The sequence below is a fragment of the Dioscorea cayenensis genome, unplaced genomic scaffold (genome assembly GCF_009730915.1).
Source record: "Dioscorea cayenensis subsp. rotundata cultivar TDr96_F1 unplaced genomic scaffold, TDr96_F1_v2_PseudoChromosome.rev07_lg8_w22 25.fasta BLBR01000607.1, whole genome shotgun sequence".
Classification (NCBI taxonomy): Eukaryota; Viridiplantae; Streptophyta; class Magnoliopsida; order Dioscoreales; family Dioscoreaceae; genus Dioscorea; species Dioscorea cayenensis.
The window spans coordinates 56689-80412 of record NW_024086998.1 but is presented as its reverse complement, the minus strand read 5'-3'; the positions used below and the strand labels follow the sequence as shown (position 1 = coordinate 80412).

The following is a 23724-nucleotide window of genomic DNA, read 5'->3' as shown; positions in this document are numbered from 1 at the left end:
GGAAGCGTATTGTTATTCAGATTCTACGAGCGTATTTCTGGCCCAATCTCGTATTATCGTGATTTTATTTAGTAGGCCTTCCTCGTTAGATCATTTTGAAGTTTTGTCATTGATGTCGGACAACGCTGTTTTTGTAGCACTAACCATTTAAAAACCCACTTCACTACCACGATGCGGACACAATCGTGAATCTTGCAGAAACTATCGCCAACTAAGCATAAATGATAACTCATATTCACTGTACATATGTTTTCCACAAAACTATCGCATATTATTAGACATTTTGCTCGTTATTTATGAAAATCGGTTTTCTAAACAACAAATTTAAAATAAAACAATGATATTTAAAGCATAAACATAGTTGTACAGAGTTAATTATTGATTAATTATCCAATTTCGCTTAAAACTTATGTTTTTCTCAACTATTATTGTCATGTCCCTTGTTTTCCGTTTCAAAATTATACGATTTTTGTTTAAGCATAAATGTTTCCGTTTAAATTTATCAAGTCTCTGTTTAAAAATGTTATGTCTCGTTTAAATATATGCGGTTTGAGTTTAAAGCGAAATGATTTTTAGTAGGTATTCGATTCTCTACGCGTCGATCCGGCTCTCTCTCACGTGACACCGCGAGTTTAGTAGGCCTTCCTTACTCGTTAGATCATTTTGAAGTTTTTGATCATTGCGTAATGGACAGCGTTTTGTAGGCACTAACCATTTAAAACCCACTTCACTACTGTGCGACGGACACAATTCGTAGAATCTTGCAAAGAAACTTCTCGCCAACTAAGCATAAATGATAACTCATATTCATTACATATGTTTTGCACAAACTATCTCATATTATTATGACATTTTCGCTCGTTATTTATGAAAATCGTTTCTAAACGCAAGCTAAATTTAAACTGAAACAATGATATTTAAAACATAAAGCATAGTTGGCCAGGGCTAATTATTGATTAATTATCCCAATTTCGCTTAAAACTTATGTTTTTCTCAACTATTATTGTCATGTCCTTGTTCCGTTTAAAATTACTCGATGTTTAAGCATAAATGTTTCGTTAAATTTATCAAGTCTCCGTTTAAAAATGTTATGTCTGCATGTTTAAATATAGTTTCCAGCCTGGCTTTAAAAGAAATGATTTTAGATAGGTATTAATTCATGACGTGATCCAGGTCACACCCTCGCATCGCGCCAGCGGTTTAGTAGGCCTTCCTTACTTTCGTTAGATCATTTTGAAGTTTTGTCATTGCATGTCGGACAACGTTTTGTGAGGCACTCAAACCATTTAAAAACCCACTTCACTACCACACGACGGACACAATCAGTAGATCTTGCAAAAGAACTATCGCCAACTAAGCATAAATGATAACTCATATTCATTACATATGTTTGCCACAAACTATCGTCATATTATTGTACATTTTTGCTCGTATTTATGAAAAATCGGTTTTTCATAAACAAACGCAAATTTAAAATGAAAACAATGATATTTAAACATAAACATAGTTGTACAAGTTAATTATTGATTAATTATCCCAATTTCCGCTTAAAACTTATGTTTTTCTCAACTATTATTGTCATGTCCTTGTTTCCGTTTAAAATTACTCAGGTTTTTGTTTAAGCATAAATGTTTCCGTTTAAATTTATCAAGTCTCATTTTAAAATGTTATGCTCTGCTTAAATATATTCTGGGTTTTAGTTTAAAGCGAAATGATTTTAGTAGGTATTCGATTCTAGAGTGTATCCGTCCAACTCGTGGGCACCGTGGCGGGTTTAGTAGGCGCTTCTTACTCGTTAGATCATTTTGAAGTTTTGTCATTGCATGTCGGACAACGCGTTTTGTAGGCACTAACCATTTAAAAACCCCACTTCACTACTGCGAGTGCGGACACAATCGTAGATCTTGCAAAGAAACTATCGCCAACTAAGCATAAATGATAACTCATATTCATTACATATGTTTGCCACAAACTATCGTGATATTATCAGCATTTTGCTCAGTTATTTATGAAAATCGTTTTTCATAAACAAACGTAAATTTAAAATGAAACAATGATATTTAAACATAAACATAGTTGTACAAGTTAATTATTGATTAATTATCCCAATTTCCGCTTAAAAACTTATGTTTTCTCTAAACTATTATTGTCATGTCCTTGTTTCCGTTTAAAATTATACAGTTTTTTGTTTAAGCATAAATGTTTCCGTTTAAATTTATCAAGTCTCTGTTTAAAATGTTATGTCTCTGTTTAAATATATTCAGTTTCAGTTTAAAAAGAAATGATTTTAGTAGGTATTCAGATTCTACGAGCGTATCCGTCCACCCTCAGGGCCACCGTGACGGTTTAGTAGGCCTTCCTTACTCGTTAGATCATTTTGAAGTTTTGTCATTGCATGTCGGACAACGTTTTGTAGGCACTAACCATTTAAAAAACCCACTTCACTACCACGAGTGCGGACACAATCGTAGATCTTGCAAAGAAACTATCGCCAACTAAGCATAAATGATAACTCATATTCGTTACATATGTTTTGCCACAAACTATCGCATATTATCTGTACATTTTTGCTCGTTATTTATGAAAAATCGGTTTTCCTAAACAAAGCGCAAATTTAAAATGAAACAATGATATTTAAACATAAACATAGTTATGACAAGTTAATTATTGATTAATTATCCCAATTTCCGCTTAAAAACTTATGTTTTTCTCAACTATTATTGTCATGTCCTTGTTTCGTTTAAAAATTATACAGATTTTTTTCTTTAATCATAAATGTTTCCGTTTAAATTTATCAAGTCTCTGTTTAAAAATGTTATGTCTCTGTTTAAATATATACGGTTTTAGTTTAAACGAAATTATTTTTAGTAGGTATTCGAGATTCTACGAGCGTATCCGTCCACTCTCATCGTGCCACCGTGACGGTTTAGTAGGCCTTCCTTACTCGTTAGATCATTTTTGAAGTTTTGTCATTGCATAGCTCGGGACAACGCTTTTTGTAGGCACTAACCATTTAAAAAAACCCACTTCACTACCACGAGTACGGACACAATCGTGAGATCTTGCAAAAAGAAACTATCGCCAACTAAGCATAAATGATAACTCATATTCATTACATATGTTTGCCACAAACTATCGCATATTATTGTACATTTTGCTCGTTATTTATGAAAATCGTTTTCATAAACAAACGCAAATTTAAAATGAAACAATTATATTTAAACATAAACATAGTTGTACAAGTTAATTATTGATTAATTATCCCAATTTCCGCTTAAAACTTATGTTTTTTCTCAACTATTATTGTCATGTCCTTGTTTCCGTTTAAAATTATACAGTTTTTTGTTTAAGCATAAATGTTTCCGTTTAAATTTATCAAGTCTCTGTTTAAAATGTTATGTCTCTGTTTAAATATATTCAGTTTCAGTTTAAAAAGAAATGATTTTAGTAGGTATTCAGATTCTACGAGCGTATCCGTCCACCCTCAGGGCTATCGTGACGGTTTAGTAGGCCTTCCTTACTCGTTAGATCATTTTGAAGTTTTGTCATTGCATGTCGGACAACGTTTTGTAGGCACTAACCATTTAAAAAACCCACTTCACTACCACGAGTGCGGACACAATCGTAGATCTTGCAAAGAAACTATCGCCAACTAAGCATAAATGATAACTCATATTCGTTACATATGTTTGCCACAAACTATCGCATATTATTGTACATTTTGCTCGTTATTTATGAAAATCGTTTTCATAAACAAACGCAAATTTAAAATGAAACAATGATATTTAAACATAAACATAGTTGTACAAGTTAATTATTGATTAATTATCCCAATTTCCGCTTAAAACTTATGTTTTTTCTCAACTATTATTGTCATGTCCTTGTTTCCGTTTAAAATTATACAGTTTTTTGTTTAAGCATAAATGTTTCCGTTTAAATTTATCAAGTCTCTGTTTAAAATGTTATGTCTCTGTTTAAATATATTCAGTTTCAGTTTAAAAAGAAATGATTTTAGTAGGTATTCAGATTCTACGAGCGTATCCGTCCACCCTCAGGGCCATCGTGACGGTTTAGTAGGCCTTCCTTACTCGTTAGATCATTTTGAAGTTTTGTCATCGTACGTCGGACAACGCTTTTGTAGGCACTAACCATTTAAAAACCCACTTCACTACCACGAATGCGGACACAATCGTAGATCTTGCAAAAGAAACTATCGCCAACTAAGCATAAATGATAACTCATATTCGTTACATATGTTTGCCACAAACTATCGCGATATTATTGTACATTTTGCTCGTTATTTATGAAAAATCGGTTTTCCTAAACAAACGCAAATTTAAAATGAAACAATGATATTTAAACATAAACATAGTTGTACAAGTTAATTATTGATTAATTATCCCAATTTCCGCTTAAAACTTATGTTTTTTCTCAACTATTATTGTCATGTCCTTGTTTCCGCTTTTAAAATTATACAGTTTTTTTGTTTAAGCATAAATGTTTCCGCTTTAAATTTATCAAGTCTCTGTTTAAAATGTTATGTCTCGTTTAAATATATACGCTTTTAGTTTAAAAAGAAATGATTTTAGTAGGTATTCAGATTCTACTGAGCGTATCCGTCCACCCTCGATGGCCACCGTGACGGTTTAGTAGGGCCTTCCTTACTCGTTAGATCATTTTTTGAAGTTTTGTCATTGCATGTCGGACAACGTTTTTGTAGGCACTAACCATTTAAAAACTCACTTCACTACCACGAGTACGGACACAATCGTAGATCTTGCAAAGAAACTATCGCCAACTAAGCATAAATGATAACTCATATTCATTACATATGTTTTGCCACAAACTATCTGATATTATTAGTACATTTTGCTCGTTATTTATGAAAATCGTTTTCATAAACAAACGCAAATTTAAAATGAAACAATGATATTTAAACATAAACATAGTTGTACAAGTTAATTATTGATTAATTATCCCAATTTCCGCTTAAAAACTTATGTTTTTTTCTCAACTATTATTGTCATGTCCCTTGTTTCCGCTTAAAAATTATACAGCTTTTTGTTTAAGCATAAATGTTTCCGCTTTAAATTTATCAAGTCTCTGTTTAAAAATGTTATGTCTCTGCTTTAAATATATTCGGCTTTCGATTTAAAAAGAAATGATTTTTAGTAGGTATTCAGATTCTACGAGCGTATCCGCTCCACCCTCGTGGGCCATCGCGACGGTTTAGTAGGCCTTCCTTACTCGTTAGATCATTTTGAAGTTTTGTCATTGCATGTCGGACAACGCTTTTGTAGGCACTAACCATTTAAAAACCCACTTTCACTACCACGAGTGCGGACACAATCGTAGATCTTGCAAAAGAAACTATCGCCAACTAAGCATAAATGATAACTCATATTCATTACATATGTTTGCCACAAACTATCGCGATATTATCAGTACATTTTGCTCGTTATTTATGAAAATCGTTTTCATAAACAAACGCAAATTTAAAATGAAACAATGATATTTAAACATAAACATAAACATAGTTGTACAAGTTAATTATTGATTAATTATCCCAGTTTCCGCTTAAAACTTATGTTTTTTCTCAACTATTATTGTCATGTCCTTGTTTCCGCTTAAAATTATACGCTTTTTGTTTTAAGCATAAATGTTTCCGCTTTAAATTTATCAAGTCTCTGCTTTAAAAATGTTATGTCTCTGCTTTAAATATATCCGCTTTTAGTTTAAACAGAAATGATTTTTAGTAGGTATTCGATTCTACGAGCGTATCCGTCTCACCCTCACGGCCACCGTGACGGTTTAGTAGGCCTTCCTTACTCGTTAGATCATTTTGAAGTTTTGTCATTGCATGTCGGACAACGCTTTTGTAGGCACTAACCATTTAAAAAACCCACTTCACTACCACGAGTACGGACACAATCGTAGATCTTGCAAAGAAACTATCGCCAACTAAGCATAAATGATAACTCATATTCATTACATATGTTTGCCACAAACTATCGTCATATTATTGTACATTTTGCTCGTTATTTATGAAAATCGTTTTCATAAACAAACGCAAATTTAAAATGAAACAATGATATTTAAACATAAACATAGTTGTACAAGTTAATTATTGATTAATTATCCCAATTTCCGCTTAAAACTTATGTTTTTTCTCAACTATTATTGTCATGTCCTTGTTTCCGTTTAAAATTATACAGTTTTTTGTTTAAGCATAAATGTTTCCGTTTAAATTTATCAAGTCTCTGTTTAAAATGTTATGTCTCTGTTTAAATATATTCAGTTTCAGTTTAAAAAGAAATGATTTTAGTAGGTATTCAAATTCTACGAGCGTATCCGTCCACCCTCAGGGCCATCGTGACGGTTTAGTAGGCCTTCCTTACTCGTTAGATCATTTTGAAGTTTTGTCATTGCATGTCGGACAACGTTTTGTAGGCACTAACCATTTAAAAAACCCACTTCACTACCACGAGTGCGGACACAATCGTAGATCTTGCAAAGAAACTATCGCCAACTAAGCATAAATGATAACTCATATTCGTTACATATGTTTGCCACAAACTATCGCATATTATTGTACATTTTGCTCGTTATTTATGAAAATCGGTTTTCTAAACAAACGCAAATTTAAAATGAAACAATGATATTTAAACATAAACATAGTTGTACAAGTTAATTATTGATTAATTATCCCAATTTCCGCTTAAAACTTATGTTTTTTCTCAACTATTATTGTCATGTCCTTGTTTCCGTTTAAAATTATACAGTTTTTTGTTTAAGCATAAATGTTTCCGTTTAAATTTATCAAGTCTCTGTTTAAAATGTTATGTCTCTGTTTAAATATATACAGTTTTAGTTTAAACAGAAATGATTTTAGTAGGTATTCAGATTCTACGAGCGTATCCGTCCACCCTCATGGCCACCGTGACGGTTTAGTAGGCCTTCCTTACTCGTTAGATCATTTTGAAGTTTTGTCATTGCATGTCGGACAACGTTTTGTAGGCACTAACCATTTAAAAAACCCACTTCACTACCACGAGTACGGACACAATCGTAGATCTTGCAAAGAAACTATCGCCAACTAAGCATAAATGATAACTCATATTCATTACATATGTTTGCCACAAACTATCGTCATATTATTGTACATTTTGCTCGTTATTTATGAAAATCGTTTTCATAAACAAACGCAAATTTAAAATGAAACAATGATATTTAAACATAAACATAGTTGTACAAGTTAATTATTGATTAATTATCCCAATTTCCGCTTAAAACTTATGTTTTTTCTCAACTATTATTGTCATGTCCTTGTTTCCGTTTAAAATTATACAGTTTTTTGTTTAAGCATAAATGTTTCCGCTTTAAATTTATCAAGTCTCGCTTTAAAAATGTTATGTCTCTGCTTTAAATATATTCGGCTTTCAGCTTTAAAAAGAAATGATTTTAGTAGGTATTCAGATTCTACGAGCGTATCCGTCCCACCCTCGTGGCCATCCCGTGACGGTTTAGTAGGCCTTCCTTACTCGTTAGATCATTTTTGAAGTTTTGTCATTGCATGTCGGACAACGCTTTTGTAGGCACTAACCATTTAAAAAAACCCACTTCACTACCACGAGTGCGGACACAATCGTAGATCTTGCAAAAGAAACTATCGCCAACTAAGCATAAATGATAACTCATATTCGTTACATATGTTTGCCACAAACTATCGCGATATTATTGTACATTTTGCTCGTTATTTATGAAAAATCGGTTTTCTAAACAAACGCAAATTTAAAAATGAAACAATGATATTTAAACATAAAACATAGTTGTACAAGTTAATTATTGATTAATTATCCCATTTTCCGCTTAAAAACTTATGTTTTTTTCTCAACTATTATTGTCATGTCCTTGTTTTCCGTTTAAAAATTATACAATTTTTTTGTTTAAAGCATAAATGTTTCCGCTTTAAATTTATCAAGTCTCGTTTAAAATGTTATGTCTCTGTTTAAATATATACAGTTTTAGTTTAAACAGAAATGATTTTAGTAGGTATTCGGATTCTACGAGCGTATCCGTCCCACCCTCATGGCCACCGTCGACGGTTTAGTAGGCCTTCCTTACTCGTTAGATCATTTTTGAAGTTTTGTCATTGCATGTCGGACAACGTTTTGTAGGCACTAACCATTTAAAAAACCCACTTCACTACCACGAGTACGGGACACAATCGTAGATCTTGCAAAAGAAACTATCGCCAACTAAGCATAAATGATAACTCATATTCATTACATATGTTTGCCACAAACTATCGTCATATTATTGTACATTTTGCTCGTTATTTATGAAAAATCGCTTTTCATAAACAAACGCAAATTTAAAATGAAACAATGATATTTAAACATAAACATAGTTGTACAAGTTAATTATTGATTAATTATCCCAGTTTCCGCTTAAAAACTTATGTTTTTTTTCTCAACTATTATTGTCATGTCCTTGTTTCGCTTTAAAAATTATACGCTTTTTTTGTTTAAGCATAAATGTTTCCGCTTTAAATTTATCAAGTCTCTGCTTTAAAATGTTATGTCTCTGCTTTAAATATATTCAGTTTTCGCTTTTAAAAAAGAAATGATTTTAGTAGGTATTCAGATTCTACGAGCGTATCCGTCCCACCCTCGTGGCCATCGTCGACGGTTTAGTAGGCCTTCCTTACTCGTTAGATCATTTTGAAAGTTTTTGTCATTGCATGTCGGACAACGCTTTTGTAGGCACTAACCATTTAAAAAAACCCACTTTCACTACCACGAGAGCGGACACAATCGTAGATCTTGCAAAAGAAACTATCGCCAACTAAGCATAAATGATAACTCATATTCGTTACATATGTTTGCCACAAACTATCGCGATATTATTGTACATTTTTGCTCGTTATTTATGAAAAATCGGTTTTTCATAAACAAACGCAAAATTTAAAATGAAACAATGATATTTAAACATAAACATAGTTGTACAAGTTAATTATTGATTAATTATCCCACTTTCCGCTTAAAAACTTATGTTTTTTTCTCAACTATTATTGTCATGTCCTTGTTTCCGTTTAAAATTATACAATTTTTTCTTTAAGCATAAATGTTTCCGTTTAAATTTATCAAGTCTCTGTTTAAAATGTTATGTCTCTGTTTAAATATATACAGTTTTAGTTTAAACAGAAATGATTTTAGTAGGTATTCAGATTCTACGAGCGTATCCGTCCACCCTCAGGGCCACCGTGACGGTTTAGTAGGCCTTCCTTACTCGTTAGATCATTTTGAAGTTTTGTCATTGCATGTCGGACAACGTTTTGTAGGCACTAACCATTTAAAAAACCCACTTCACTACCACGAGTACGGACACAATCGTAGATCTTGCAAAGAAACTATCGCCAACTAAGCATAAATGATAACTCATATTCATTACATATGTTTGCCACAAACTATCGCATATTATTGTACATTTTGCTCGTTATTTATGAAAATCGTTTTCATAAACAAACGCAAATTTAAAATGAAACAATGATATTTAAACATAAACATAGTTGTACAAGTTAATTATTGATTAATTATCCCAATTTCCGCTTAAAAACTTATGTTTTTTTTCTCAACTATTATTGTCATGTCCTTGTTTCCGCTTTAAAAATTATACGCTTTTTGTTTAAGCATAAATGTTTCCGCTTTAAATTTATCAAGTCTCTGCTTTAAAAATGTTATGTCTCTGCTTTAAATATATTCAGTTTCAGTTTTAAAACAGAAAATGATTTTTAGTAGGTATTCAGATTCTACGAGCGTATCCGTCCCACCCTCAAGGCCACCCTGACGGTTTAGTAGGCCTTCCTTACTCGTTAGATCATTTTGAAGTTTTGTCATTGCATGTCGGACAACGTTTTGTAGGCGCTAACCATTTAAAAAACTCACTTCACTACCACGAGTGCGGACACAATCGTAGATCTTGCAAAGAAACTGTCGCCAACTAAGCATAAAATGATAACTCATATTCGTTACATATGTTTGCCACAAACTATCGTGATATTATTATACATTTTGCTCGTTATTTATGAAAAATCGTTTTCCATAAACAAACGCAAATTTTAAAATGAAACAATGATATTTAAACATAAACATAGTTGTACAAGTTAATTATTGATTAATTATCCCAATTTCCGCTTAAAAACTTATGTTTTTTTCTCAACTATTATTGTCATGTCCTTGTTTCCGTTTAAAAATTATACGATTTTTGTTTAAAGCATAAATGTTTCCGCTTTAAATTTATCAAAGTCTCTGTTTAAAATGTTATGTCTCTGCTTTAAATATATCCAGCTTTTATGTTTAAACGAAATGATTTTAGTAGGTATTCGATTCTACGAGCGTATCCGTTCCACCCTCGTGGCCATCCCGTGACGGTTTAGTAGGCCTTCCTTACTCGTTAGATCATTTTGAAGTTTTTGTCATTGCATGTCGGACAACGTTTTGTAGGCGCTAACCATTTAAAAAACTCACTTCACTACCACGAGTGCGGACACAATCGTAGATCTTGCAAAGAAACTATCGCCAACTAAGCATAAAGTGATAACTCATATTCGTTACATATGTTTGCCACAAACTATCGCATATTATTAGTACATTTTGCTCGTTATTTATGAAAAATCATTTTCATAAACAAACTCAAATTTAAAAATGAAACAATGATATTTAAACAGAAATATAGTTGTACAAGTTAATTATTGATTAAATATCCCAGTTTCCACTTAAAACTTATGTTTTTTTCTCAGTTATCCTTGTCATCTCCGTGTTTCCGTTTAAAATTATATAGTTTTTTGTTTAAATAGAAATGTTTCCGTTTAAATTTATCAAGTCTATGTTTGAAAATGTTATGTCACTGTTTAAATTTATGCAATTTCTGTTTAAACATAAATGATTTTAGTAGGTATTCGGATTCTCACGAGCGTATCCGCTCCACCTCGTGGCCATCCCTAACGGTTTAGTAGACCTTCCTTCCTCGTTAGATCATTTTGAAGTTTTGTCATTACATGTCAGACAACGTTTTGTTGGCGCTAACCATTTAAAAAACTCACTTCAATACCACGAGTGCGGACACAATCATAGATCTTGCAAAGAATACTTTACAAATCAAACCAGAAAGAAACCCACAGAATATCAAAACAAAAGAAAACTACACAACATCTTCAACGACATCCACCTCGCCTCAATACTTTGGAGCGCAAATTATTGAAATGCTGAAGAGTTGTGCGGGAGTTCTCATTCGCTGAGCTTGTCCAATCCCCACTGTAATATGTCCAGTAACGACAACTTTTGAAAGAAGGAAAAGCTGAAGAGATAAAGAGAGAAAAAGGAAACCAGAGCCAATAATGGTGTTCTCTGGGGATTAACCAAGAAAAAAAAATGCTACCTCCTGAAGAGGAAAAATTATTGTGGCAAAAGGCGTTAATGTCCAACCATGTCTCATTTGCCACAACTTCCCATGCAAGGATAATTTTGTCCAAAAAATTCAAAACTAACTCAATTACATGCTTGGGGGTTTCAAATTCATTGTATTCAAAAGGAGGGGTTTTTTATGGATAATCAAATTTAGAGGGACGATTTGTACATATTGCAAACTTAAAGGGTGTTTTTGGCAATTTTCACTTATTATTATTATTATTATTATTATTATTATAATTATTATTTTTTCTTATTTTTTATTATATTTCCTATTCTTCTTCTTTTCCATATTTATTTATTATTAATTACTTTTTTCTTCTTCTACTGCTTCTTATTATTATTGATTTATATTTATTATTATTATTATTTTTTTCTATTTCTTTTTCTTCTTCGTCCTCTACATCTTATAATTAATTAATTATTTATTATTATTGTTATTATTTTAATAATAATAATAATAATAATTATTATTATTATTATTATTATTATTTTTTTTCTTATTTTTTGTTATATTTATTCTTCTTTTCTTGTTCTTGTTCTTCTACTTCTTTATAATTATTTATTTGTTAATTATTATTTATCATATTTTTATTATATTTCTTCTTCTTCTTTTATTATTATTATTATTATTATTATTATTATTATTATTATTATTATTATTATTATTGTTATTATTAATTTTTTTTCTTATTTTTTACTATATTTATTCTTCTTTATCTTCTTGTACTGCTTATTATTTATTTATTTATTTATTTATTTATTTATTTATTTATTTATTTATTATTTATTATTATTGTTGTTGTTGTTATTATTATTATTATTATTATTATTATTATTATTTTCTTGTTCTTGTTCTTGTTCTTGTTCTTGTTATTTTTTTATTTATAATTATTATTTTCTTCTTCTTCTTCTTATTTATCTTATTTATTATTATTATTATTATTATTATTATTATTATTATTATTATTATTATTGTTATTGTTATTATTATTACCAATTATTTTTCTTTTTTTTATTATATTTATTCTTCTTTTTCTTCTTCTATTGCTTCTTGTTATTTATTTATTATTGTTATTGTTAATATTATTATTATTATTAATATTATCATTATTGTTATTATTATTATTATTTCATATTTATTATTATATTTCTTCTTATTCTTCCTCTTCTTCGTCTTTTTATTTTTTTCTTATATTTCTTCTTTCTTCTTCTTCTTCTTCTTCTTCTTCTTCTTCTTCTTCTTCTTCGTCTTATTATTATTATTGTTAGTAGGGAAAATTATTTTTTAGTCCCTGAAAGTTTTTGAACTTCACTAAAAGTCCCTCTGACATTTGAATTTGACAGACAATCCCTCCTTTTTTTATTTTGTTGACCGTTTGGTCCTCGGGTCAGTAATCTCGCCGCTTAACTTCATGCAATATTCCATTTTTTTGCCCCTGCTAGTTGGAGGGAATGCTGGCGCCCGGTCTTGTCAACTTTTTGGAAAATAGTACGGTTGTTAGTTTTAACTTTACATGCTTCTTTAACCCAAGCTGCCTTCTTCTTCTTCCATCATCCTTTTTGTTGGTTTTTTTGTTTCCATCTACGCAGGATAGATAGATTTGTCTCTTCCCCGTTGTTCTGGTTTTATTTTGCACTCTTGTACTTTGAATATTTCTTCACTCGGAAGACAATTCATGTGAGCTTCTCCACACTTATTTTGGTTTTATTTTTTGTGGTCATGCAATTGTTGGCCATGGTTTCTTCATGCAGGCAGCCAATAGATACCTTTTGCGCAGTTGCTAGGTATAGGGGGAGCACCGAGTCCTCCAGTTCATAGCATTGATTCCTTGGGAGTCAATTCTAGATGAGATATGTCAAAGATGGGAGCTTGACATTGGCACTGAAAGTGAAGTTTGTCACACCCGATGCAAACTGAACTATTTGTCCCATTGATTCTGAAATTGACTTCAAGCGTATGTGCCAAATATATCAAATACTAAACAGCGCTGTCGTTGACCTTATTGTTGATGTTGATGCAAATGATGTAGACATGCCATTGTGCTCTTCACTCCTGTTGTAAATATCCTTTCTTTGCTTGATGTGTAGTCATTTTATTTCATTCTTCTACATTATGTCCTCATTCATAAATAATATTTCTCGTATAGTATATAGAGTAGACACTTATTGTATGCACTTTCTGGTTAATTTCTGGAGATATCATTTACCATTATCTATTTCAACTTATATTTGTCTGTTTCTACTTAAAATTTTCTGTTTTCGCTTAACATTAACCGATATCGCTTAAACTCTGCTTAAATGGAAGAGCGCTCGTTTTAGATGCGAGAGGCACGGGGTTCGGTCCCCCTTATCTCCAACCATTATTTTGATTTTTTAATTATTATTCTTAATTTTTAATTCCACAAAACCCTTCTTATTTGTGAACATTATATATTTCCGCTTAAATTTCCGCGTTTATGAGTAATAATTTATGTTCTCGCTTAACTTTTTTTTGATTTCGCTTAAACTATTTTCATCCTCCGCTTAAGAGTAAACTATTATGGTTAAACTTATCCGATTTTGCTTAAAATTGTTATATTTCGCTTAAACTTCTTTGATTTCGCTTACAATTATACGATTTAACTAAAATTTATCCAATTTGGTTTAAAGTTGTTTGATTGAGCATAAAAGTGCCATGATTTCACTTAAACTTATCTGATTTGTACACTACATCGATTCATTTTCGGAGAGTATGTCACTCAACAGGGCCACATTTTCACCCCATCAATAACCTGCGGGTGTTCTATCCATCCGGCCTTCGTCAGAAGATCATGAGATTGTTTCAATGGAAGTCGGTGATTAGTTTTCTGACAGTGAACATTTTAAGGATGCACTTAGGAATTTTGCTATCAAACGCAATTTTAACTTTACATTCATCAAGAATGACAAGCAGAGAGTGACTGTGAAGTGTGCTACTGAAGGTTGTGAATGGCGTGCCCACGCGTCCATGGAAGGTAACCACTAGACGTTTAGGATCAAGACGATGTATCCCACACATGTGTGGTGGCGATATTGGCACGTCCTCACATCCTAAGGCATCAAAAAAGTGGGTGAGTGCACGTGTCATACAAAAGCTGAAGGACCATCCCCTGTATAGGGCTATTGACATTCAGCGTGATATGTTGCGAGACCACGGTGTCTATTAATCCTATAAACAAGATTAGCTAGGGAAAGAGGTCGCCAAGGAGGTTCTCCATGGGAGTGAGGTGGTGAGCTATGATTTATTGATGTGGTACGCGAAGAAAGTGTTAGTGACAAACCCTGGTAGCGTTGCTATCATAGAGAATGACAGCCCTCGTTTCAAGCGTGCGTTTTTTGCCTTCAAAGCATGTGTCATTGATTTCAAGATAGGATGTAGGCCATTGTTGTACCTAGATGGAACTCACTTGCTCGGTAAATACGGGGGCACTTTGTTAGGTGCAACGGGAAAAGATGGGAACGATGGTTTCTTTCATGTGGCATTTGCAATCGTAGATAATGAAACGGATGCAAACTGGACGTGGTTCTTGTCAAAGCTTGGAGATACTATATACGATGATGACGAATATGTGAAACTTATTATGTTTATATCTGATAGGTCCAAGGGCCTAATCAATGCTGTCGCGAAGGTATTACCTTCCTCACCGCATGCATATTTTTTGCGGCACTTGGAAGCAAACTTCATGAAAGCAAATGTCAGACTTGGCAAGTCAATGAAAGAAAGGTGTTGCTCTATATTATCGAGAATTGTGTTTTCATGTGCTGAAAAAGAATTCGATGACGCTGTTGCCGATCTATTAAACATATCGGCGGATGCACATCAATGGTTGATGCAGAATTCCGATCTGGCGCACTGGGCGAACTACATGTTCAAAGGTGAGAGATGGAGGGAGATGTACTCAAACGTGGCAGAGTCGTTTAATGCATAGATAAAAGAGGCACACCATCTCCCTGTCACAAACATGGTAGACTCGATAAGGTACGCACCATTTCGCTTAAATTTATTTGTTCCCACTTAAATTTATTTGTTCCCGATTGAGTTTCAATTATTTCGCTTAATATTAATTGTTTCCACTTAATATAAATAGTTTACTATTAAATTATAATTTTTCCGATTAAGTTTAAATTTTTTCGTGTATGTTTAATTGTTATCACTTAATATTAAGATTTCTCACTTAACTTGCATTGTTTATGATTAAATTATAATTTTCTGATTAAGTTTCAAATATTTCGCTTAAGTTTAATTGTTACCGCTTAAGTTACATCGTTTACGATTAAATTATAGTGTTTCCGATTAAGTTTTAATATTTCCTCTTATTATTTCATGACTCTTCTTATGACTCTTCTTTTGTATAAAGGTTTAAGCTGATGGGCATGTTATGTTATCGACGTGAACAATCTCACAGATGGGAGAGACGTCTATGTCCTGTTATACATCGAAAGATTGAGGAACTTGTTGAAGAGTCTCGCAACCTACTGGTCGGCCATTCCGACGGTGACCATTTTGAAGTGGTTGACTAGAAGAACTACTGCATCAGTTTGAACGCTCGGACATGCTCATGTCGTAGGTGGCAGGTATATGGCATTCCATGCAAACATGCATCTGCGACAATACTACAGACAGACACAAATATTCATCGATATGTCGATGACTACTTCACAGTGGACTCTTACCGACAAGCATATGCAAAAGCTATATTCCCAGTACCAGATAATGACAAACCAGATGATATCAACCGCGAACTACTTGTGCGTCCTCCAATCACCAAGAAGCCAGTTGGTCGGCCAAGACGGAAGCGTCTAGAGTCACAAGCATCAATCGTTCACGAATTATGATGCAGCCGTTGCCATGATACTGGTCATAATCGTAGATCCTGTAATGCATCGATAGCTGACTGACTAGATGATGTTATTTACGTGTAGCTTGCCACAACAAAAGCGATATGTTCTAATTTTAAGTGAAAACAACTAATTTTAACCAGTATGGACCAAATTTAAGCAGTATGAGCTATATTTAAGCAGTATGAACTAATTTTAACTAAGAACGATTCTTTTTAAGTAGACAAGCATATACATGCATGACAAACAACTCTTGTTCAAAGCATCATAGTGATATGCAAATAAGTACATGTCCAGAACTCAAACTAGAAGAAAAGTCAAGTTAATGAGAACGTATTGTTAAATATATCCTAATAGTTCTTTGATTCTCCGGAAGTTCGGCGACCATGGGCAATGCCATCCATCAATATGCGAGCCGCAAAACGTAGATGCAAGTGTGGAATGTACGTCTAGGGAAGTTTTAGTTTCTCTCCAGCGAGTATTTGCTTTATGAAATGCATGACATAGACTGGACAATCGACTGTACCCGGCTTTTGCCGTGAGCAATTTCGTTCGTGTCTAAGAGGGTAAGCTTCCGTTGCGTTATCACCAAATTCGATTGCTAAACATCTATCGAATAGTTCACGCTGTCAACAAAACATGCATCGGTCAAGCCAAATGGTGACGAAAATAGAAACAGTTTAAACAAATGAAAACATTGTTTACCATGTGGATGGCATCTTGACATATTTCAGACTGACAGACGAGGAATAATGAATATATTCCTTCTTCACTTTATCGAGTACGAGGAGATGTAAGTGACCATGAAGTATAATAGGCATCAAGATTACGTCGACATCTGCAAACCGACGTACAGCATCAGCCATCATAACCAATGACTCTTCTCCTGTGTCCTTTGATGAGGACATCAAAAGAGCAAGTGGTCGGGTAATTGCTACGCGTACATTGTAAGGGTACGGTTCGGTATTCATCTGTTTTATGATTATCAATACATATACGTCCATCACATCATCAGCGACCATTTCCTTCCCTTCCAACAGAGAGTAGACACACGCCCGAGTGGTGTATGACACATTGTTATTCCAGACATAAGTCCTACAGGATCAAAGCACCAAAATTGAGCGTAACATTGTAAATTAAGCAGAAATTTTTTAACTTAAGTGGAAACATTTATAGTTAAGAGGAAAATATTGAAACTTAAGTGGAAACATTAAAACCTATGCGGAAACATATAAGTTTAATTGGAAAACTTTGAAGTTAAGAGGAAAATTTGGAACTTAAGTGGAAACATTAACACTTATGCGGAAAAATGTAAGTTTAATTGGAATAACTAAAATGTAAGCGTAAAACATTAAAATTAAGTGTAAACATTAAAACCTAAGTAAAGTGAAGACAATAAAAATATAAACAGGATGCTTACATGTCCATCGAATAGTTTAGAAAGTGGTTGATTGTCAGTTGTTCGACTTTATTTAATCTCATAAATCCGGCAGGACGTTTGTTCCGTGGTACCCTAAAAGTCTGAGTAACTTGTTCGATCGGTACCACTGCTTGTTCGTCAATTGATGACGTCTCCGATATTGGTTTTGGGATGACAACTGACGCTTCATCAGTAGTGTCAGTTGATGGTTTCATGCCTGTCGACAGAGACAGTTTTGGATTTGGGGAGTCAGTGTGGATGTCCTTCACGTTCTGTACCTCATGACCAGTTGGTGGGTCAGTGTGGATGTCCTCCACATTTCCTAACTTCTCATCTGACGAAGGGGGCAAATCATTTCTCAAGGATGTTAGTGATTCGATTATAGACTCGACGTCGACGTTTTTGGCGACGTCGACTGGTGGTACAACGGGTGGAGATAGCTTCGTCGGTTCGGAGAAGGAAGGAAGTGGACAATATGGCACCGGTCCGGAGTGGGAAGGGACGGGGAAAGGTTGCGCGGATCCGGAGGGGAAGCGGATTGGTTAAGATGGCACGGGTCCGGAGGACGAAGGGAGTAGGAATGATGGATCGGGTGCTGAGGGGAAAACGGGTGAGGATTGCTTGTTGGTTGCGGAGGAGGGAGGGAGTGGGGATGACGGATCAAGTGCGGAGGGGGAAGCGGGTGGGGATTACTTGTTGGTTGCGGAGGAGGGAGGGAGTGGGGATGACGGATCGAGTGCGGAGGGGGAAGTGGGTGGGGTTGGTGCAGCAGGTGCTGATGGGGAAGCGTGTGGGGATTGCTTGGCTGGTGTGGAGAGGGAAGGGTGTGGGGATGGTGTTGTGGGTCCAGAAGACGAACTCGGTGACGAAGGAGTTGAGTTTGTCTTGACTTTGCCCTTTCGGCCAATTTTTGGAGGTCGTTCTTCTGGTCGGCAATCGGCTTGCGAAATCGCAGACATTGTAGACTGCCGTGTAACTGGCTTAAGAGGAGCATAATCAGAAATATTAGATACGGGAATAGGCAATGGTTGTCTTCGCCTACAGCCAACCTTCTTCACTCGAGATCTCTTGCTGGGCGCTTGTTTCGGCGGCAAATCCTTGGTGTCGTCAGTTATCGGTGCGACATTGGAAGGGCTACGACCCTCAATTACTTCAACTCTGGTTTGAAGCCCACCAACAATTTCGGACAACTTCTCAAAACTTTTCAGTAAACGTAACCCAATGTCTTCATCAATTACCCCCCTCGGTGGATTAACAGAAACAGAACCATGTCGACCCTGACGTGGTAGGCTCCTCGGTGGTGAGGGAGACTGTCCACGTTTCCCTGTGGATTTCTCCCTAGATTTTGCTCCAAGACGTATTGTGCTAGCCACTTCTTCTCCACGGTGGCTTGTCCTGATGAAAGCTTCTTCTTCGGCATTAGCCGGGGTGAGGGCGGAAAATTGTAATGTGGAAATGACATACAGTCAAGGTAAACAATGATACTCAAATGAAAAATTTAAAACAACAATCAAAATTAATTCTTAAGCTGAACCTTAACAAATTAAGTATAAACTACATATTTTAACCATAAACACTAATTTATTAAGCGAAAAAAATTATATTTTAAGTGCAAAACCTAAAAGTTAACTTAAAAAATTTTTGTGCAAGTGAAAACTAGAAAACTTAAGCAAAAACTAAATATGTTAAGTGTAAACTAAACATTTAAATCGGAAAAGAAAATTATTAAGCGGACACTAAATAAGTTAAGTGTAAACTAAATACCTCTTTCCCCTCGACTGATGATAGCAATGAACCGATGGATGCTTGCTTCTTGAAACTGTTCACCCCATAACACAGGATCCGGGGAGTCTTACCAAATCGCACCTTCTTGCCGGTACCAGTTACTTCGTAGAACCAAATATTTAGAGCGACAACACATCCTCGCAAGTAGCCAGTGTTTGTCTTCTCATCAGAGCATCTTGCTTGAACTCTAGCGGCCATTTGCGGGACGTCATCCATAAGCCACTTATGTGTGGCTTGAGCCCATGCATAGCGCCGCATTGCGGGAAGATCGTCTACATAGTCTACAAGCCAATTGGGAACAAAACATGATGAGTTCGGGAACAGCATGGTCCCCATGATGAATACCAACAATATCTTCACAAAGTTTTCTTCTTCTCCCCTCTTCCGGACTAGTGTGCTAAGAGTTTTTTGATAGCTTCCCTATGTCTTTCATAGGTTTTCGAGAAATATTTTTCTTCAAACTCTGAATGTGGCTTTCTCTTTTTGAAAACCACCACGTCCCCATCGCATCTGAGACCAAGAATAATGGATACATCTTCGGCCCTAAACGTCAACAAGCTCTCACCAATTTTAAATTTTTGGGAGCGCTCATCGTATCTCTGCAATAGAGCATCGAGCAATCCCCTCTCTTGTAGTACAGGTTCAATTTCCATTAATGATGTGAAAATAGTACTCCGGATGATTTCTAAATGCATAGAACTCATGTTTTGTCTTAACTCAGCAATCATTTCCGCTATAGAGACCAAATAAAACCTGCCGTTTACAAGGTTGGTTGCCATATGTCCAATACCTTCACCTAGAAGGATTAAAGAACTATCAATAATATTTAAGCGGAAACTAGAAATTATAAGTGGAAACACATTTATTTAAATGAAAACCGATTAATTTAAGGGGTAAACAACACAGGCAAAAAAAGACAAAGCTAAAACTAAAACCAAACGTTTATCAACATCATCTTCCATTCGAGAAAGAACGACAACTTTCCAAATTTAAGCCTGGATCATACACAACAAACAAAAATTAAAAAACCTTCAATTACAAAACCATAGAAACCCAAAACAGACAATGTAAACAACCCTACAATCTTCCATTAATACCTTCAGGTTCGCTGATTCAAGAGTATGGAGATGGTGTCAAGGAAACAACAATGAAGACCCGGGAAAGCTCTGGCAAACTTCTTCTCAATACCTTCAGTTGAACACAGGGCTTTAATGTGTGTAACTCTCAGCATCTGAAGGGCAAGTCTCAGAATGTGAAGGGGCAACTAAGAGAAGGCGTGCACAGGAACCAACACTCCCCTCTCGGGATTCGTGGCCGCTTAACCCGCCACTTCCCAACGTGGAGAGAGAACACATCATTGATCTAATTGGCGGGGCATTTCGGTCTTTTCTCCACAAAATTCACGGAGTTAGCAACCACAAGGACCATATATTCATATGTACGGAAAAAGGAGGGATGAACTGTGAATATTCAAACTAGAAGGGTGTTTTTGTGAATACCTGAACTTTGGAGGGACTTTTTGTTCATTTCCAGTTATTATTATTATTATTATTATTATTATTATTATTATTATTATTATTATTTATTTTTTTTCTTATTTATTTCTTATTACTTGTTATTCTTATTTATTTATAATTTTTCCTTTTTCTATTATTCTTCCCCTTCTTCTTTTTCTAATTTATTTGTTATTAATTATTTTCTTGTTTTTTTATTATATTTATTCTTCTTTTTCTTGTTCTTCTTGTTATTTATTTATTTATTAATTATTATTTTTCATATTTTATTTATATTTCTTCTTCATCTTCATCTTTTATTATTATTATTATTAATTATTTTTCTTATTTTTTATTTTATTTGTCCTTCTTTTTCTTCTTCTTCTACTGCTTATTATTGTTATTTATTTATTTATTTATTATTGTTATTATTATTATTTTTATAAATATTTTCATATTTTATTATTATTGTTATTATTTTTCTTATTTTTTATTTTATTTATTCTTCTTCTTCTTCTTCTTCTTCTTCTTCTTCTTCTTCTTCTTCTTCTTTTGCCTCGTCTTATTATTATTATTATTATTATTATTATTATTATTATTTATTGTTGTTGTTGTTGTTGTTGTTGTTGTTGTTAATTATTTTTCATATTTTTTAACATATCCCTTATTATTATTATTATTATTTTCTTATTTTTCTTATTATTATTATTATATTTATTGTTCTTCTTCTTCTTCTACTTCTTATTATCTTGTTATTGTTGTTATTATTATTATTATTATTATTATTATTATTATTATTATTATTATTATATTATATTTTTATTATATTTATTCTTTTCTTTTTCTGCTTCTTCTACTTCTTATAAATATTTATTTATTTATTTATTTATTTATTATCATATTTTATTTTATATTTCTTCTTCATCTTCATCTTCATCTTTTTATTATTATTATTATTAATTATTTTTCTTATTTTTTATTTTATTTATTCTTCTTCTAATTCTTCTTCTTTGTCTTATTATTATTATTATTATTATTATTATTATTATTATTATTATTATTATTAATTCTTATTTTTTTTTATTATATTTCCTTTTCTTCTTCTTTTTCTTATTTATTTATTATTAATTACTTTTCTTCTTCTTCTAATGCTTCTTATTATTATTGATTTATATTTATTGTTATTATTATTATTATTATTATTATTATTATTATTATTATTATTATTATTATTATTCTTTTTTTCTATTTCTTTTTCTTCTTCTTACTCTACTTCTTATAATTAATTGATTATTTACTATTATGGTTATTATTCTCATTGTTACTATTATTATTATGATTATTTTTTCCAATTTTTTATTATATTTATTCTTCTTTTCTTGTTCTTGTTCTTCTACTTCTTATAATTTTTTATTTATTTATTATTTTTCTTCATATTTTTTGTTATATTTTTTCTTCTTCTTCTTTATTATTATTATTATTAATTATTTTTCCTATTTTTTACTATATTTATTATTCTTTTTCTTCTTCTACTGCTTATTATTATTTATTTATTTATTTACTTATTTATTATTATAATTGTTATTATTATTATTATTATTTTTCCCTGTTCATGTCCTTGTTATTTTATTTATTTATTATTATTATTTGTATTGTTCTTATTATTTTTCTTCTTCTTCTTCTTCTTCTTCTTCTTATTTATCTTATTTATTATTATTATTATCAATTATTTTTGTTATTTTTTATTATATTTATTCTTCTTTTTCTTCTTCTATTAATTCTTATTATTTATTTATTATTATTATTATTTCATATTTATTATTATATTTCTTCTTATCTTCCTCTTCTTCATCTTTTTATTTTTTCTTATATTTATTCTTCTTCTTCTTCTTCTTCTTCATTCTTATTATTATTATTATTATTATTATTATTATTATTATTATTATTATTATTATTATTTATTTTTCTTATTTATTTATTTATTATTACTTATTATTCTTTATTATTCTTATTTATTTATAATTTTTCCTTTTTCTATTATTCTTCCCCTTCTTCTTTTTCTAATTTATTTATTATTAATTATTTTCTTTATTTTTTATTATATTTATTCTTCTTTTTCTTGTTCTTCTTGTTATTTATTTATTTATTTATTATTATATTATCTTCTTCTTCTTCTTCTTATTTATCTTATTTATTATTATTATTATTATTTATTTATTTATCATTTTCTTATTATTTATTTATTTATCATTAATATTATTATGAATTATTCTTCTTATTTATTTATTTATTTATTATTCATTTTTTTTATTATATTTCCTCTTCTTTCTCCTTTCTTATTTTTTTATTATGTTTATTCTTCTTTTTCTTCTTCATTTTCTACTGCTTGTTATTATTGTATATTTATTATTATTATTATTAATGTTGTTATTATGATTATTATCATTTTTTCATATTTTTTTATTATATTTATTATTATTATTTTTTTATTATATTTTCTCTACTTCTACTTTTTCTTATGTAATTAATTATTTATTATTAATTATTTTTGTTCTTCTCCTTCTTCTTCTGATGCTTCGTATTATTTATTTATTATCATTATTATTCTCATATTTTTTTATTATATTTCTTCTTCTTATGATTATTATTATTATTTTTTATTCTTCTTATTTATTTATTATTTTTCTTATATTTATTC

The 23724-nt window shown here is 32.1% G+C and overlaps 2 protein-coding genes across 2 annotated transcripts; one reads left to right on the top strand and one right to left on the bottom strand.

The window, feature by feature from the left end:
• Nucleotides 1–14737: 14737 nt before the first annotated feature.
• LOC120254745 lies at nucleotides 14738–16325 on the top strand. Its single transcript, XM_039262784.1, has 3 exons — nucleotides 14738–15384; nucleotides 15848–16001; nucleotides 16110–16325. Exons 1-3 carry the CDS (start codon nucleotides 14738–14740, stop codon nucleotides 16323–16325), a joined length of 1017 nt encoding a protein of 338 aa, XP_039118718.1.
• Nucleotides 16326–18437: 2112 nt separating this feature from the next.
• On the bottom strand, nucleotides 18438–19791 carry LOC120254744 (atrophin-1-like). Its single transcript, XM_039262783.1, has 2 exons — nucleotides 19605–19791; nucleotides 18438–19156 (listed from the first exon to the last, which is right to left on the bottom strand). The coding sequence occupies exons 1-2, from the start codon at nucleotides 19789–19791 to the stop codon at nucleotides 18438–18440; spliced, it is 906 nt and encodes a 301-aa protein (XP_039118717.1).
• Between the last annotated feature and the right edge of the window lie 3933 nt (nucleotides 19792–23724).

Coding starts and splice junctions, on each gene's coding strand:
- LOC120254744 (XM_039262783.1), bottom strand. CDS start 19,791: ATGCGGCGCTATGCATGGGCTCAAGCCACACATAAGTGGCTTATGGAT. Junction 19,157..19,604: donor CGGCAAGAAGGTGCGATTTG/GTAAGACTCCCC, acceptor ATGCCGAAGAAG/AAGCTTTCATCAGGACAAGC.
- LOC120254745 (XM_039262784.1), top strand. CDS start 14,738: ATGTGGTACGCGAAGAAAGTGTTAGTGACAAACCCTGGTAGCGTTGCT. Junction 15,385..15,847: donor GGTGAGAGATGGAGGGAGAT/GTACTCAAACGT, acceptor TTTTGTATAAAG/GTTTAAGCTGATGGGCATGT. Junction 16,002..16,109: donor ACGGTGACCATTTTGAAGTG/GTTGACTAGAAG, acceptor ACAATACTACAG/ACAGACACAAATATTCATCG.